Source organism: Triplophysa rosa, linkage group LG1, assembly GCF_024868665.1.
Source record: "Triplophysa rosa linkage group LG1, Trosa_1v2, whole genome shotgun sequence".
Lineage (NCBI taxonomy): Eukaryota > Metazoa > Chordata > Actinopteri > Cypriniformes > Nemacheilidae > Triplophysa > Triplophysa rosa.
The window spans coordinates 17,513,018-17,532,738 of NC_079890.1; the positions used below are offsets into that span (position 1 = coordinate 17,513,018).

General features: G+C 37.7%; 1 protein-coding gene across 1 annotated transcript in view; it reads right to left on the reverse strand.

Annotated features, from left to right (window-relative positions):
• igdcc4 (immunoglobulin superfamily, DCC subclass, member 4) overlaps positions 1-19,721 on the reverse strand; it is a 97,064-nt gene that overhangs the window by 30,327 nt on the left and 47,016 nt on the right. Inside the window, exon 3 of the mRNA XM_057341861.1 lies at positions 1,483-1,642. Within this exon, the coding sequence (XP_057197844.1) occupies positions 1,483-1,642 (160 nt within the window). The remainder of the gene's footprint in view (positions 1-1,482; positions 1,643-19,721) is intronic.

The window sequence follows — 19,721 nt, forward strand, 5'->3', positions numbered from 1 at the left end:
CCTTGCACTGGTTACCTATAAAGCATCGCGTTAACTTTAAAATCTTGCTTATTACCTATAAAGCCTTACATGGTTTAGCTCCTCAGTACTTGAATGAACTCCTTTTGTATTACAGTCCTTCACGTGCATTACGCTCTCAGGCGTCCTGTCAGTTGGTAATACCTAGAATTTCAAAATCAAGTGCAGGTGGTAGATCCTTTTCCTATCTAGCGCCTAAACTTTGGAATAGTCTTCCCTGCACTGTCCGGGAGGCAGACACACTCTGTCAGTTTAAATCTAGACTAAAGACGCATCTTTTTAATCTTGCATACACTACTCTTCCATAATATAAATCTTCAGAGGGTTTAGGCTGCATTAGTTAGATCAACCGGAACCAAAAACACAACTGATGTACTTGTTGCATCAAAGAGTACAGAACAGTACTCTACTCTCAGCCAGTCTTGTCTCATTGTTCCAAGGTTACCACAGCGAGCAGGATGCAGTTCATGGCCTGACCTGATGGTAGAGCGGAGAATGGGAAGTGGGGACCTGACAAGAGCTGAGATGATAGAGCTGGATAAAGAAGGACGCGGTCTCTTGACACGTCTTCACCACAAAATTTCAAATGCTATTAGATTATTAATGATAATCTTAAACTATAATTTATTTTATTATTAAGTTTATTTATTTTATTTAGCCTTGTTGTGCAAGCTCTCTGGAGCTTGTGCAGAGGCAGCAGCTTTTGCCAGAGGGGAACTGGAATCCCCTGGTTGGGCCTGGGTTCTCCTGAGGTTTTTTTTCTCGATTAGAGTTTTGGGTTCCTCGCCACCGTTTGCATACTGTTTTTGCACTATCTGCCTGACCGGGGGGGCTGCTTTAGAATCTTAAAGTTTTACTTAATTAATATTGCATATAGGAATTTATTATCTGTTATATTTGACCTGTGCTTCTCTCTCCTTTATCCTAAATGTGTGCTCTCACTGAGCGTGTGTGTGTGTGCGTACTTGTCTGTGTACGTACGTGTGTGTGTGTGTGTGTGTGTCTCTGTGTCTGTGTGTGTTGGTGCGTGTGCGTGTTCTGTGTGTGGAGTGTTTTGTGTGTGGGTGTGTCTGTCTTCTGTGTTTTCAACCTTTTCTTGTTTTTGCAGGTACAACTTTGATTGTTTTGCTTGTAGTCAATGTGTCTCATGTGCAGCTGCTTTGTAACAATGAAAACTGTAAAAGCGCTATATAAATAAAGTTGAGTTGAGTTGAGTTAATGAGTTTTCGCCACTGGGCACAAGGAAATATTCTCTAGACAGGACACATAATTGGAGGATAGCTAGGGAGCTTCCAGCTTAACAACAAGTATTATCCGATCTCTAACACATTGTTAAAACCCTAATAATTGTGGATGTTTCTTGGTAGAATAGAATAGAAGATTATAGATATAGAATATACAGAAAATTCTAGAACAATCCCATAACTTAATTAAAAGGCAATAAAATAAGATCATATAATTTACCTGGATCCTTCTGGAGCGTCCGCAGGTAACGGTAAGGGTGCTTGGTCTTTCTCCCAGGTGATACTTGGGGTGGGCAAACCATCTACATAGCATTCAAACCGGGCAGTGCCACCTACTGGCACAACCTGAGGTTCAGGATCCTGAAGAAAATGAGACAAGCCTGCGAGAGAGAAGGTAAAAGAAAGGAAAAAAGAGAATCAGTGAATGCATTACATTCAATTTTTGGGAAATAAGCACAAGCACTGTAGCCACATGGAGGAAGCGAGTGGGACCCCTGACCTCTGGTATGGGCAGTGGCGGAGCCAGAGGGGGGTCCAAAGGTGGCACTGAACACCCCTGACATCCAATTGGCCACCCTGGGTGCCACCCAAAAATTTGATTCGCTATTTATGTTGATTGACATCTGATTTCACCTCTCGTTGAACAAAGCTTTTATTTTGATGCTCCGCGGCAGTGCACGTGACGTCCCCGCAAACGAAAGTCAAGCAAGTAATAGCATCGTTTACCGCTATCTTTACTCTGTTTATAAAGGAAAAAAGTTGTTGTGCGATGGATTGTACAGCGCAAAATCTGAGATTTGTTTTGAACATAGAAAAGAAGCATATGGATCTCTGCAATTTGCTAAACAAATGGAATATTAAAACGTACACGCTTGCTAGCCATTTCAAGTCAGACTCAGACAGGCACGTTTTTTTGTTGAACCATACCATTATAGTGTTATCTACCTACTTTCTAACGTTACACCTTTATGTTGCGTAAATGTAAAGTTTGCCAGTGTTTTCTAACCTTAGATGAATATAAACAGTCTTGGGAGAGATTTCTTCTATCATTCTAAGCAGGTGTACTTCATACAAACTTTAGAAATGCAGCATCGTATTTTAAACAAGTTTCACTCTAGCCTTGGGTTTAGGATCCCTTAACATTTTCATTGTGTAAGTTAATGTTAGGCTCTATTAATAGATACCGTATCGGTTCCCAACATACATTGTTTACATCAGGGTCGGAAATTTTGGAAAAAAATGACAAGAATGTGAACAAAACTGCCCTAAGATAATTGGGGACAAAAGGTCCCTGCATAATAAAGAACTAGCTATGACGGACGGTGTAAATGAACGAATATGGATGACAGCGTCTTTGCTCTGCTACAGCTTTGAACATTACAGCCAATCAAGAAATCGTATGAAAATACTGGCCAATCAGAGGCGTTTAAATGATTCACCGCTGAAGAAGAGCTCTACTGAAATGTGCCATGCTCACATAGTTTATCATTAACAACCGCGTACAGATACGCTGTGAGAAAGAGATTCATTATGTAGAGTTGTCAGACTAATGTACAACCCGAAGCTATTGAGTGGTTTAGTGATGTTGGATGTTCTTTGATTGTTTTCTATATATTTCCCGTTTGAATAACGTTTTTTTTTGTTCCTTAAGAATCATAACAGCAATAAAACAGTAATAAAATAATTCATAAATGCTTCTCAGCTTGTTTTGTAGCATGTAAAATGCTTTAATGTATTCTAATATCTGAAAGTAACAATCAAGATGACAACATCAAGGGCAATAATCAGCATCAATGATTTTGGTTTAATCTTGCAGTCCTATGGAATGAGTATATGTTTTATATTTATAACATCTGATATGCTGCTCTATCCACATCAGTTGGATACCTGTAAAGACACCTCCGGTGCTGCTTTGTTTCTGTGTAAATTAAATTAAAGAGTTATCATGATTAAACTGTTTTCAACATTTTCATCATTTATATTTTATAATTTATTTAATCTACATACATTTAGAATTACATCAATCTCATTACGTTGTGAAATTGTTTTGTATACATTTACATACAACTCTGGGAAGTAAATTATCACTTGTACCCTTATCTGCAATCCTATTATTTGATTTATTTATAATTCGATGCCAGGTCAGGGTTACACACAAATTTGGACCCCCTGAAGAAGCCTTGGCCACCCCCTGGCCACCCCATATATAAAACTCTAGCTCCGCCACTGGGTATGGGGCCCCGTGCTTTGAAAATACTTTCACTTTGATCTGCTACATCTGCCAAACTCACACAACTCCGACCCCACAGTTCACCGTACAAACCCTCAAAAACACACACACACACACACACACACACACACACACACACACACACACACACACACACACACACACACACACACACAACCATTCTCGTAAATGAATCTAAATGGTGATATATGATGGTCCAATGAAGCAGGCATCCACATACAGACCGAGACCCAGCTCAAATGGTCCAAAACAAGCTCACACATGAAGCACGAGAAGACATCAGACCTGTTAAACATTAACACTTGATATTTTTTACTTTTACATGCTGCCTAAAGCAAACACACTCCACATGAGATTTACTGGAGTACCAGCAGCATGTGTCTGAGAATAGTAATTTTAGGAATACATGTATATTTAAAAAGCTATTTGAGAATAAAGTGTAATATAGCCGCAAAGTGAAGGCACCACTTCATAACAGCAACAAGTAGCAAATTGAGAATGACAAAATAAATGACTGTTTAAATGAGGACTGCCTTCCCCCGCCACTGTCACCACCAAGCGAGTAAAGAATAAGATAATTATCATGATAGCTACAGGCGTGGGACTGCTGTTAAAGGGGTCATATGGCGGAAATACGTGTTTTTCTGTGTCTTTGGTGTGTTATAAGTTGCCCATGCATGTATTAGACACGTAAAATTGCTAAAATTAAAGTGTCGGAACAAAAGATGCATTCTATCTGAAAGCGAATGCGAACCCAGACCTGCCTGAAACACCTCGTGTAACCACACCCCGACGAATGTACGTCACTTGTAACATGATTTGACTTAAGACCGCCCAAATCTAAACGCAAGTGAGGTGGGCGTACTTGTAAATCTCATTGTATCGTCACCGCCGCAGCCATGTCGCTGTGTGTTTTGTTGCGAAAAGAAAGACTCTTTGTTTGCCATGCCAAAAGATGAGACAACTAAAAACGAATGGTTACATTTTATTTACAACACTGTTCCAGAAAAGTACAATCCGAATGTTCAAGTTTGTGCAGCGCATTTCACAGATGATTGCTTCATGAACCTGGGAGAGATCAAGGCCGGTGTTCTGCCAATTTATGCATCCCTATCAAATTTTGCTACCTCCATACGAAACAGGACTAACCCCTCCCCCAACCCAACCCTTACACCTAAATAACCCCTCCCCCAACCCAATCACAACACGAGGGTAGCACAAATTTATGGGTAGCATAAATTGGCAGAACACCGGCAGTGCACGAAAGCTTTGGTTAAAATGTGGGGCCATTCCAACCATTACAACTTCGCTGGTGCTTCAGATTCGCAACCTGTAAGTATATTTTTATTGTAAAAGACTTTGTTACAGACTAACGCGAGTTGAGTTTGTGAACTGCAAATGCAGACACGTGCGCAACGTGAAAAAAGACAACATAAGTCCTAATAATCAGTAATAATGTTCCCACTAGAGGCAACAAGTGTCATGTTGATAATGTCTTTTTATATTTAGTATTTATTTTGGGTTTATTGTCTTTGTTGAGTCGCGACGAGACGTGGCGTAACACTGGTTGATCAAGAAGGGCCAAACCGCTCGCGTTATTTATACCATTCCCTGCTGTAATGCGAGCTTGTTTCTATCTCACACAAACTCTGTATGATGTATATGGTTGTTTGTTTATAGTCTTTATAACCTCGTATATAGAAGGTAAAACAGTAAGCTATAGTTTTTAACTATTTAACATCATATTTTTTTAATAAAACTTTACCAATCCTTTACATCCTGCTCAAGTTGCGCTGGTAAAGTTGATGTATCAGCTTGATCATCTTCATTTTCCGTATCAGATTCGGGTTCGAATTGATATAAGGAAGTACCGATGACATTTTATCACCTGTCAGTACAATTGCGTGGGAACATGATGTTCCGAATATGGTAAGAGGCGTTGGATTTCCGTGAAACGCTTGCAGTATTTGACCAATCACTACGCACTGGTTAACTGGCCAATCATAGCACACCTCGCTTTTCAGAGCGATGAGCTTTGTAAAAAATCAGCGCGTTTTAGAGAGGCGGGTCAAAGAGGAGATACAAACATGCATGGTATGTGGAAGACACAACATTTTTGAACCTTAAATCTAAAACAAACGATAATATTAGTTTTAGCCCTGTCATATGACCCCTTTAAGAGTCGTTGCTCAGCGCTGTGGATCCAGTCGTACAGATGTCAGATAACGGAGGTATATTACAAAACCATGTACTCCTTATGTACTGTATGTGCTGGAGACCTTAAGTGCACTGACTTCTCAATGGAGGACATGGATATGAATCGTATCCAAGTACTGTCTCTCCCTACATTTACAATATCACAATGTTCCTGGAAGAAAGATTTTCAAAACAGTGTATGTAGAACATCACATTATTTGATGCATACTCAACTTTTGTAACATAGAATCTTTAGCCATATTAGACTGAAAAAAAAAACACCCTTGTTGGCTCTAAAACAGCATTGACGTCCATCAGTGTGCACAACTGACAGGCATTATTACTGACCTCCTAAAATTAATAAAGCAAACTTGAATTAATAAAAATAAAGACAAAGAAAAGAGTCCTGGCCACTGAAATACATAAGGATTGAAGGAATGGCCTTGTCTGATGGACAACTTTAAACCCAAGAGATGAGAGAAAGAGAGAAAGCAGGAGAAAGTTGAATTTATCTGAATTTAGTACAAAAAATGGCTTGCCAGGAACATAGATTATAATTTGCTAGAGTTTTAGTACCTGCGTTTTACCTTTTCATCATCAAGTTGACAAAATCTTGTGATTGTTTTTATATACGTATATATGCATACATCTAACAAACGCAAGCTTTATATTGTATCTAGGGATATACATCGTTTCAGCATCGTCATCGCGATGTGCGCACCCGCGATAGTCACATCGCAGAAGGTGCGATAGGGCAAAACATACATTTTTTTTCTTTAATACCAAAAGGAAAAAACACCCACATTTATATATTTGTCTAATATAAATTAATTCTGGTTCTTTAAAAAACGTTTTACAATGTTTGAGGCGTCACGTTTTTTGACACGCAGGCGGCAGGTGGCAGTCTATGGAAGTAAAATAGAGTTTGAATCAAAAAGACGTGCTGAATAGCACTAACTGAAAAAAATGCATTGTATTAACAGTGCTCGCATTTTAAGGTTCTGCATTTCAACATGGTTGCATATTTAAGCTGTGATTTTTTCAAATGTAAAAATTCACACAGTTTCACCGTTTAAAAATTCAATAATCAAAATTCATCTTTTAAATTTCGTTAAAAAAATCAACTTGTTTTAAAATACAACCTTTAATTATTCGACAGATAAATTTCAGTTCATATTATTTTGGTTTAAAAATTCGCTTCCACAAATTCAGTGGTTCAAATTCGGCTTGAAATTCAAAGTTTCACATCCGGGAATCCCAGGAGAAGCAATAGAGCGCCGATTCCGCCAATGCATGATCTCTACCTGCTGCCTGACCGCTTCACCAGCAGGTGGTGCAAGTCGCTTCTGACGAAGACCTAAGCAAGAAATGCAGATACTTTTTATATGTTTGCAGCACAGTCCACTCATCTGCTCAATTAAGTGAATTTATTTGATCTCATAAATCTCTTCTTATGCATCATCAACATCAGAAATTTTAGGTTTCCTTAGGCTTGAAGGAATTAAGTTATTTTTTACTTCAGCACATCGTGTTCACATAAATACTATGCATCATCAGCATTTACAGGACATGTATTGTGTTTGAAGCAGTCAAATAACTGAGATCTCAACTAGGAGCTTATTGACAAATGCTCTGATTTTAAACTTATGCTAAACATTTCGCTGAATATCCACAACATGTATGGTGGCATGGTGGAACAAAAAAGCTTGCAAGATTTGCTAAGTGCCTTTAGCCTACTCTGTCCCTTTAGCGTCCACGGACCACGCCATCACGGCCGGTGTACCGTGCTAAAACGCTTAATGTTGCTTAATCTTCAGACCAGATGATTAGTATAGCCTACACCTTTTTAATAACCGTAGGCTACAGAAATGCGGAAGAGCCCTAAATATGAATGCAAAAAGCACAAAATGACACAATAAGAATTTTAGCATGTCCCGCCGTATTTCTCACATAATACCAGAACTAGGTATAGGTGTCTTTATTGTTGCAGTATTTCAGTTTGTTTTTTATTCATTCTTCATACAATAGGTTATAATTGGCTTTATTTTGTTTGCGTTCTGAGATTTCAGATGAAAAGTATAGGCATAATTATTTCCATTGATATTTCTCTCTTAAGTGGTGTAGTTATTCGTTTGTTTAAGTTACATTTATATCCTACATTTACTAAATATTTTACAATTACGTTTTTAAGAAAAGACTGTTATTTATATTGTAGATTATTTTACGTTCTGATGAAAAATTGTTCATGGCTTGTTCTTACATCTGTTTTCACTACTATTTCAGTTAGCCTACTACTATTGTCTGTTTAAAATGTATAATTATTGCTATTTTTCCTATTTAGTTTTAAACCGAAATAAAATGTTTTATTTGAATTTAAATGTTAAGTTTATTGTGATGGTGTTATGTAACTAATGTAATGATTTAAAATCTTGTTGTCTTGTTTTCTGGCTAATTTAATCAGATGCATGTGTCATTCAAATAGCTTCATGCAATTAGCTTATTTTATTCAAACACAGTATGATTCAGTAATTCACTGTAACCAATTCATTCACTCAAACCATTATTTGATGACTTAAGATCGTGCTTATCAAGAGCACGGTTTTATGTTTGCATTTGGCGAGCTACAGAAATTATCTTTTGCGTGCATATGATACGCATGTGTTTTGCGTGCACTTTTTACATACCGATTTAACCCACACCATCTTAACCAAGGGGGTAATCATATGCACGTAAAAAGTAATGAATGCGTATAAATAGCAAGCCAAATACAAACATAAACTCTTACTATAGATAGGCAGTACTAGCAGATCGGGTAGGATATTTAAATAATTAAATTAATATTATAAATGTATGAATAGTCCACTGATTCCAGGCCACCTGGAATTGTGCTCCATGCTCCATGTTTGTTCCAGGGCTGATAGTGGTGAGCTAAGCTGCCAGTACAAGAAACAATATTTTTTTCTTGATGATGCATAAGAGATCTTTGAGATCAAATAAATTCACTTAATCGAGCAGATGAGTGGACTGTGCTGCAAACATATAAAAAGTATCTGCATTTCTTGCTTTGGTCTTCGTCAGAATCGACTTGCACCACCTGCTGGTGAAGCAGTCAGGCAGCAGGTAGAGATCATGCATTGGCGGAATCGGCGCTCAATTGCTTCTCCTGGGATTCCCGGATGTGAAACTTTGAATTTCAAGTCGAATTTAAACCACTGAATTTGTGGAAGCTAATTTTTAAACCGAAATTATATGGACTGAAAATTGTCTGTCGAATATTAAAGCTTGTATTTTATAACAAGTTGAATTTTTTAAATGAAATTTAAAAGGTGAATTTTGATTATTTAATTTTTAAACGGTGAAACTGTCTGTGAAATGTTTCCATTTGAAAAATGCACAGCTTAAATATGCAACCATGTTGAATTGCAGAACCTTAAAATGCGAGCACTGTTAATACAATGCATCTTTTTTCAGTTAGTTCTATTCAGCACGTCTTTTTGATTCAAACACATTTGTCTCTATTTTACTTCCATGGTAGTCACTGGGTTCGCAGCTTCGCACAACAAAATGAGCGCGGAACAGGAGAAAAGCACAGAAATGGCAGATTTGGTCGCAAAAAGAAACGCGACGTCAGTAATATGGAAATATTTTGGCTACAGAAAGGATGATGTTGATCAAAAACAGGTACTCTGTCGGCAGTGTCTTGCAGTTGTTGCAACAAAACATGGAAACACGACTAATTTGTTTGATTATTCAAGTCGGCACCACAAATCTCTGTATGACGAGTGCAAGGCCAGATCTGATTGCCGTCCAAAGCAAAAAACTATTTCAGACGCGTTTTCCAGTGTTACACCCTATGAGAAGAGTTCCAAGCGGCAAAAAGATATCACGGATGCAACAACATTTCACGTCGCGAAAGACATGGTACCAGTTAACACGGTTAACAAACAGGGTTTTAAAAACATGATCCGGTCACTTGACAAGCGTTATGTTATACCATCACGCACCTATTTTTCTCAAGTTGCCATCCCAGAGCTGTACGAGAAATGCTAGTCACAAGTGAAAACTGAGCTATCGCAAGTGACATTACGCAGCAACAACGGACCTGTGGTCCAGCCGAACAACGGAGCCCTACATACGTCTGACCATACACTTTATTAATGAGGACTTCCAGCTGAAAAGCCGCTGTTTACAAACAGCATTTTTCCAAGAGGATCATACAAGCGAGAACATCGCAACGGGGATAAGAGAAGCACTGTCTGCGTGGGGTCTGGATGAGAGACGCCTCGTCTGTATAACAACAGACAATGCGGCGAACATGGTGAAGGCCGCTGCACTCAACAAGTGGACGAGGCTGCAGTGCTTTGGCCACAGACACCATCTAGCAATCGGTAAGTTATGTCCATGCATTTTACTGCTGTTGCTATTGGGTCCGTGTATCATCTGATCATTTGATTATTCCATTCAATATAACAAACGGGAAAAGAAAAAAAAACAGTCGATATTTCGTTTTTCCGTTTTTCTGTATGCACAAAAATAAAAAAACGATGTTTTTCTTCTTATTTCAGCCTTAAAAAGGAAATCCAATAAATAAATCAACCAAAACGAAATAACGACCCTAATTATAGTTTTTTTAATTTTGGGGTGATTTCCCAGGGTCTTCTGCGCGCGCACGCTTTGCGCATGCGCAATGTACAGCCGTTTACCGGGATCAAGTGCATGCGAACTTGCGAAGCTCGAAATGGAAATGAATGCATTTGCATATGCTTTGTTTGTACTTTTCACTCCCACTAAAAGAGTCACACTGAGAGAGGAGGACATGACTGTGGAAAATATTTCAAAAATATATATTGAACAATGCCGTTCACATACAATACTATCCAGAGCTTACAGTCTAAGTTTGTTAGCATTATTGCTTTTAATATGTGACATTTAAGTAAACAATTAAGTAGCCACAGCTGGCTTGCAGCAGCAAAGGTGTAAATCCATAAATTACTTTTGTAATTTATAAGTTATGTGACGCGAACAGCCCCTCCCAAACCCCCCCGTAACCTCACTCAACCGAGTTCATCAGGTTCCCCCAGATAAAACTACTGTCCTGCTATAGAGTAATTCATAAAAGATGTTCAGTTTGTGTTGAAACTGTGAGGTTTTTATGTAGTCATTTGCACTATTACATTACATCAGTTTAGGCTACTGTTTTTAGGTAACATGCCAGAGCTTGTACCTCATGGAGGGACCATAATAATGTTGCAGTGTTTCCCAGAGAGCATGCGGCCTCTTTTCCGATATCTCGTGATATGTCATATTATTTAAAAAACATTTGATGAATATGAAACATGTACAGCTCGAGTGAAGCCATTGTAAATGATAACTGATCGATCGCGAGATTCGTGAAGAGCTCTAGGCGCGCTGCCGCGCTCGCAGAAATCCGTGCAACATCACCCAAAAATGAGAAAAACAGTAATTACACTGTAAAAATAAAAGGTGCCTCAAATATCCTGTTGTGCACTCAAAGAACCTTAAACTATATTTTAAGTGCTTCAAAGCTCTTTTTCTCATAATAGGGTTATTGGTGGAACCATTATAGTCTTGTGGTTCTTCCAGGAACTGATAAGATTCTTGAATAACCCCACATTCAGTTGTGAAGTTCTGGAGTCACCTTTTCACTACACTGGGACCTCAAAGTGCTTTCCGGGTTATTGAAGGAACTCAAATAAAAAAATGGTTATTGTAAGATCTGTAAACTTGTAAGTGGTTCCTGGAGAATCTCTCTTGTACAAAACAGCATCTAGAGGAACCCAACATTTTTTGTATGACAAATTGATTTTTAGTGATCATTTTGATGTGTTATTAGAATAAGAATAGTCCAAAGTTTGGTTTTTGGCCCCTGCTATGTGAACACATATTTAAAAATCATGCACATGATTAGAAAAGGCTAAACAATATTTTAAAAATTCTCAGCAAGCTCATCTTGAAATTTCAAGGCATTATTTTATATTAGCCTATGGAGACAAAACATTTTTATGCTACACGTAGATCCTATGTCACAGAAATCTGTTGGACAATATAAACGTTGTTGTTGTGCATTCCATCCAAACAAACTGTAGCTTGCCTATTCATTGTGTGTTTACAGCGCAGTCTCGCACTCCACAATACGAACCGTGGCGCTGCTGGCCCATTCATTGGCCCATTGCAATGCATGTGGCGTCTATGTTGGTGTGTGTGTATTTAACTTTTTCCAGCTACGTGCAGACCGATCACCGTATGACAAAACAAAGCATATACCATTAGAAAAGCATTTACGGAGCAGTCAGTTTACAAATAGCTGTCACTGCACTCTGATGTCATACGCCGATCGGTATGCAATTAAACATCTGTATGTGGTACGAGCCGGTGTCGTGCCGAAAACACACTCCCTGCCAGATTATGCACCCCCCTCCCCACAATGGTTAGGGTGAGGATTAGGTGTTAGGGGAGGGGTTAGGATTAGGATTGGGTGTGGGGAAGGGTTAGAATTAGCCAATCGGACAGCGTGTTATTGAAGGGGGTGCAGAATCTGGCGGGGAGTGTGTTTTCGGCACAACACCGGCATTGCGCTCGCGCAACAGGCGGGATTTCAAAATAACGGATTTTACCTTAACAAAGCAACAGCCTCTTTTTATGACTGTCCCATTAGAGGTGAGTAAAGTCAAAATATATAAATACATACTAACTGTATACGCTTTATATAACGTTACATGTAGGCCTTTACTCTGACATGTCTAATTGTATGGCAGTTTTTGCTGTTTTAACAGTTTATTTTGTACTACACAGTGTAGAGAGCGCTTGTTTTAGCCGAGATGCTAACGAATCTAATGAAGCTTGTGGGGCTAAATGTAATATAGTTAAATCACAAACAATGACTTTTAGTCACTTTTACATATAATGTTCACGTTTAGTAAATGTAGCGATTTGTTTTTTATTTACTAATTGTTGTCATTGTTGTTTGTGTTAAATCGTTTCCCCAACCATGTTACATAAATTGTCTGTAATTTACTTAAAAGTTTTGATCATTTTCAGTTTTGTTTTATCTTTTTTCCTCAGAATTTTCTATATTTTCCCGTTGAGCAGCAAAAAATGTAAGTATTATATTTATTATTATATTGCACATTATGAGTTTTTATTATATTATTTGTTATATTTGCACATGTATAAATATTCATTGGCAATGCAAGAAAATCTAAATATAGTTTATTGGATTATTAGTTATTGCTATATACTTTTCAACCATGGACCAAAGGAGTGACTAAAATACTAGGCGTTGTAATATTTTGTTTATTGTTACCATTGTAAACCAATTTGTGATGTGCTAAATTAATAAATGTAATGTTTTGTGAGATGTTATGTAAATCCTCTTTTTGTCTCCATGTCTTTTTCCCGGGGACACCCAAGGCCAACAGACCCACCTCCAGCCCACCCCGATGCTCATCATTGCAATGCCTGGGACACCTAAGGCCAACAGGCGCAGCTCACATTCTCTTTTTGTCATATCTGCTTTATATGTACTGTAAAGCGGCTTTGCAACAAATGTGCTATATAATAATTTTGACTACTTGGATCCATACACCACCTGGTAATAGCAGGAAACCCATTTGGAGAAGACATGCATTGTGTTTTTCCTGCTAGGAAAGATTTGCTTGCTGGCAACATTACCATGGGTGTAGGCCTTGCTATAAGAGACGACTTTTTGCTGGACTTTCAGAAGCAGTGCATCAAGTTATCTTCAGCTGTCTTGAATCTTATCAATTATGTCAAATGTCACATGTAAATATGATCAGTGTCCAGTGAAAATATTACTGATTGCATTGTATATTGTGGTAAATTTGAGTTTGAACTTTTTTTATACAATTGGACATTTTTAAAGAACCTGAAATATTTATATTTAAAGTTAAGTCAAATTATGTGGCTACAGTTTTGTTAAGATGAACACAATCACCAACACAATATTAACTTTACATGTGATTTTGAGAATTTAGAATTGTAATGTACAATGCTGACTATTTAGTGAATATTCAATGTAAATTGTTTTTGTTTATCAATAAACTGTTTGTTTTGTATTTGGTTTCTATCTTAATATTTCTGCCTATTAAAATATTATAAATAGCCATATAGCAGAACAAGACACTACAGGGGTAAACAAAAAGTGAATAGGATAAACTGTGAACAGGTTCCTTGAAGCACCCAGACCATTCTAATAAAAGGGTTCCTCAAGAAGCCTTAAGGGTTCCTCAGAACTGCCATTCTTGAAACAGTGCCTTGAGTTTCCCCTGAGGGTTCCGCCGGTGTAGCGATGTGAAGAACCCCAAAAGGTTCCTCAAAGAACCTTTAATTTTTACTGTGTAGGGTCGTTATTTCGTTTTGGTTTATTTATTTATTGGATTTCCCATTTCAAGATGAAATAAGAAAAACAATTTTTTTTATTTTTGTGCATACAGAAAAACGGAAAAAAACGAAATATCGACTGTTTTTTTCTTTTTCCGTTTGTTATATTGAATGGAATAATCAAATGATCAGATGATACACGGACCCTATTGCTATGGCATGACCTGACTGAAATAATAATCATTTTAATAATAAGTTAAATCAATAACTTATCATAAATGTTTGTTTTGTAAGCAGTTTATTAAGGCAAACTTTTGTATTTACAAAAACAAATGCCATTTATTTGGGGTTTGATGAGGTAAAGGAGTTATAATTCACAAATTATATTATTTGATGAAGAGCTATAATACAACCCATTCATTTTCACAATACAATAAGAGTTATATGAGCAATTTGTTTTTCATCATTAAATGTAAAAATCTTTGTGATTTTGTTTTTATTTTTCCCCTTAGAAAATGCAGTGAAAAAGGATGGACGCATTGACCGTGCTACAGGTATCTGCAAGAAGCTGGTGGGTCACTTTTCTCACAGCTGGAAGGCCAGAAGTGCTCTTGAAAAAGTCCAGAAGGAGCTTAATTTACCAGCACATTCCCTCATATCAGAATGCCAAACAAGATGGGGTTCCAGACAGATGATGATCAGCAGGATTTTAGAGCAGCAGAAGGCTTTAACTCAGGTCCTGTCTGAGGACAAGAAGGCACGGCATCTGATTCCAACCTGGCAAGATATACAGTAGATGTCCTGGAATCTGTCAGCAAGACACTGGGGCCACTGCTGGACTTCACAGATGCACTCTCAGGAGAAGATTATGTTAGTGTCTCCTATGTGAAGCCAGTTCTTCACCTCTTTAACACTTCAATGCTGCTTATGCAAGAGGAAGACACAGACCTGACTAAGAGCCTGAAGAAGGAGATACTGTGCTACATCAATGAGAAATATAAAGATGATGCTACTCAGGAGCTGCTAGGTGTGGCTTCTTGTTTGGACCCCCGGTTCAAGTTGGACTTCATCAGTGACAACAAGCCCAGAGTGAAGGCCAGAGTTGCATCAGAGATGATGGAATTCCAGGAGGAGACAGCAAGCTGCAGCATTGAGGTTGAGCCCGAAGTTGCTGAAACATCCCATGCAAAAAAAGCCAAGAAGTCCTTGGGAAGTTTCTTTAAACTGAGCGGGTCTGCAGCAAAGGGTGATTCCTCTGTGACTCTTAAGGATGCTGTGGAAGCAGAATTAAGCAACTACCTGCTAACACCTTCTATAGACAAAGAGCATGATCCACTTGCATGGTGGAAAACACACAGAGTAAGCTTTCCACATCTTGCCAAGCTTGCTCGCAGATATCTTTCTATCCCCGCTACAAGTTCCCCATCAGAGAGGCTTTTTAGTGCAAGTGGCAACATAATAACATGCCAACGTTCGAGTCTCAAGCCTGCAGTGGTGAATAGACTTGTATTCTTGGCCAAAAATCTCTAATCTTGAGTGAGCAAATTGATGCATACAGTATCTTAAATCAAAGCTTAAGTCAAAATGGTATGTTTGAACATTTATATTTACTATATGCAACAGTTGTAAGAAAGAAAATTTATTTTTTTTAGTTGTTGAAAAGTTTCATTTAATCTTTATTTGGTTTAGTGGCCAGTGACCAACACTTGTTCTATTTTAGCACTGTTGCAAAGAAAAGTCTGCAGAGCGAAATAGTTCCCTTGATAAATATTATTCAACATAAGTTAAATGTTGTTAGTTATTATAAGTTAAGCTTGACTTTGTTTGATAACAAATACTTATTTTTTAAACCACTCGGGTTGGTGTTTATCATAATCACATTTTTCAGATTTTGTGAGAAGATGTTTACTACTGTTTTCAAAAAGAGCTTTGTAATTGTTGAATAAAATGTTAAATTACTTATTTTGTCATTCATGTTATTTCCCTAGTGTAATAATGAAGTGTGCAAGGGTCCTCCTGCATTTCTACACATCGCAATATATATCGCAAAAAACAAAAACATCGCAATGCCTGTTTTTTCCAATATCGTTCAGCCCTATTGTATGCATATATAAACGGTATGTTTTCCAGTAGGTACAGTATGACTACGTTCACAAATATCCCATTTGTCATTCGACAGATTCATTTGTCCACTTTAACCAGTTTTTCCAAGTATAAAAGGATTACTGACACAAAGATAAGATAATGTAATTTATATTTATGAAGAAAAGCCAATTAATGTAACCTGAAGTTCAATTGTTGACATTTCAGTTTGACATCTCAGATATGAGGAACAGAATTGAATTAATACATTTTCTATTACTGTTAATCAAAACCATAAAATGCCTTGTAAAAATATCTGAGCGTGTCAAATCTGATCTGATATTGTATCTCAATGCCAAGTCTGTATGGAAACATCTACAAGGCCACACAACTCTGCACAGGACATCAATTTATGAATAGTGCCCAAGGTGAAGGCTTGGATCATGAATATTAGAGGTTACTTGACTGGATAGTAACATTAGGGTGAGCATATTTATATTCATGAGCCCAGTCTTTTCCAAGTGGTGACGTCAGTACACCTTGTTTTGGTGCCACTGGGCTGCAGTCTGATCTCTCTCTCCCTGCACAGGAGCTTCAGTAAGCACAATCAAATCCCTGTGCTAACCAGGTGAGAACAAGACTGAACTCCAGCCAAGCAAAGAGAAATCCAAAAAAACAATGCGGCAGAGAGAAATAAAAGATGGTATGTGGTAAGAAAGCTAAACGGACCATAAAACTGTATTTTGCTAATTATACATTTTCTTCCCTATGACAATGGGATTATTTATCTTATTTATTTTTACAATATGTTCTTTGCGTAATGTTTCACTCACAGCTGTGTGAATCAGTCTCTGTCTCTTGATGCACCTGGATTTTGAATAATTTCACTAAACCAGAATAGTTGTGGCGTGTAGACACACTTATGTTCCATAAGAATACTGTGTACATTGTTCTGATAAAGTAGAAAAGTATAGTCTGTACTTTAAAACAAACCCAGATAATTCAAGGACCCTGTGCTTTTGAACAACCACACAGGTGGTTCATATGAAGGAGTCTGAATCATCACCACTCTGAGAATATATGTGTGTATCATCTAAATGTCGTCTTCTTGATGTGTTGTCAGGAAAATGTTATTTTAGCGTTTGCTCAGATGCAATACATCATTAAAATTAGGGATGCACCGATACCATTTTTTAAAGACCGAGTATGAGTACCTTTACTTTTTTTCTGGTACTCGCCGATACCGATACCTATAACCGATGCCTGTATAATGTACAATTATGTTCTTACTGGTACATTTTTTTTCTTTTGTTTTTAGGTCTACTTAAATTTAAGTACTATTTTTAAATTAGGTTCAAATTTTTTATGATATGTAGCACAATTTTACTAGCACATTTACTTCAGTTTGCTAAAGTAAACAATATACTCTGTGGTTGAATTATAAAAAATTCAAGGGGGGTGGTGTGGTAAAATATGAGTGTATTATAACTTGTTCAAGTCAACCGGACTTTTATTTTGACGGGACGCCACAAAGAGCGTTTGTTTAAGTTAACCGGACTTTTATTTTGACGGATCGCCGCAAATGGTGTTTGTTATGTGTTTGTGTCCTCGTGCAGTGCTGGCGCTGAAAGCTCCACAAGCACAATGCGTTCAGGTTCAGTACACGCAACCGCACCACACCACTTTCAAGCAAAACAAGCAGAATACATATTTAAACCGTATCTGAATATTTCGTTAGCTGTTAGCGGTTCAGCGCTAATTTCTTGTTAGGAAATAATACATTTGCCAGATTCCGTGTCATTCCGTGTTGTACAGCAAATTCTGTTTCTATGCCTGGATTCCTCTATTCCGTCCGCGTTTTCCGCATTGCGGAAATCATAGGGCTCTATGTATGTCACGTGAGGTATCGGTCTTTGGTATCGGTGTGTCATTACGAGTACGAGTACATGATACTGGTATCAGTATCAGTGCATCCCTAATTAAAATGTTACTCAGTGATGTTAAAGCAATGTTGAGATGTTTTCACATTGATGATTTAGAATGAACAAACAACACTCATGAACAACTATCACTGAACATAAAATGTAAAAGTATGTGGAAGCTTTGTTGTTATTGTAAATTCAGTTATTGTTGTTAACTAAATTTAATTTATTTAGGCATTTTTACAGTTCCCCCTTTTTAATTACTACCATTTTGCATTTTTACATGACATATTTAATTTGATGACCTCAATTGTATGTATATGTAAGGGATAACGTACAGGCAGCCAGTCACAAGATTATACCACAGGGCTGTTGAATGCTTCAATCTGATTGGTTGACAAACGTTCTATGGGTATGCATGATGGGTCGTTCATGAACGAACGAATCTTTAAAATGACTCGGGAGTAACGAGTGTCTCAGCGAGTGATTCGTTCATTTTGTGTTGACCGCGCATGTGCAACATTGTACCAGAAACAGTAGTGAAGTTCGTCTCTCGAGTCATCGGGTCCGAGTCCTTTCGTTCTTTTATACCGGAAAGAGAAATGATTAGTTCGTCTCTCGAGTCATCGGGTCCGAGCCCTTTTGTTCTTTTGTCAAATGGTAGCTCCGCAGGCAAACCTGCAGCCGGTCCGTGTATCATCTGATCATTTGATTATTCCATTCAATATAACAAACGGAAAAAGAAAAAAACAGTCGATATTTCGTTTTTCCGTTTTTCTGTATGCACAAAAATAAAAAAAACGATGTTTTTCTTCTTATTTCAGCCTTAAAAGGGAAATCCAATAAATAAATAAACCAAAACGAAATAACGACCCTAATTATAGTTTTTTCATTTTGGGGTGATTTCCCAGGGTCTTCTAAGCGCACGCTTTGCGCATGCGCAATGTACAGCCGCTTACCGGGATCAAGTGCATGCGAACTTGCGAAGCTCGAAATGGAAATGAAGGCATTTGCAGATGCTTTGTTTGTACTTTTCACTCCCACTAAAAGAGTCACACTGAGAGAGGAGGACATGACTGTGAAAAATATTTTGAACAATGCCTAACGTTCACATACAATACTTTCCAGAGCTTACATGCGAAATTTGTTAGCATTATTGCTTTTAATATGTGACATTTAAGTAAACAATTAAGTAGCTGGCTTGCAGCAGCAAAGGTGTAAATCCATAAAGTACTTTTGTAATTTATAAGTTATGTGATGCGAACACGTAGTAATCATGATAACTGATCGATCGCGAGATTGGTGAAGAGCTCTAGGCGCGCTGCCGCGCTCGCAGAAATCCGTGCAACATCACCAAAAAATGAGAAAAACAGTAATTAAGTTCGTTATTTCGTTTTGGTTTATTTATTTATTGGATTTCCCGTTTCAAGATGAAATAAGAAGAAAAACATCGTTTTTTAATTTTTGTGCATACAGAAAAACGGAAAAACGAAATATCGACTGTTTTTTTCTTTTTCCGTTTGTTATATTGAATGGAATAATCAAATGATCAGATGATACACGGACCCAAATGCATGATGTACGTGTTATATGTTGTATTATAGGAAGAAATATTATAAAATGATCAAAAGATATAAACATCTCTAA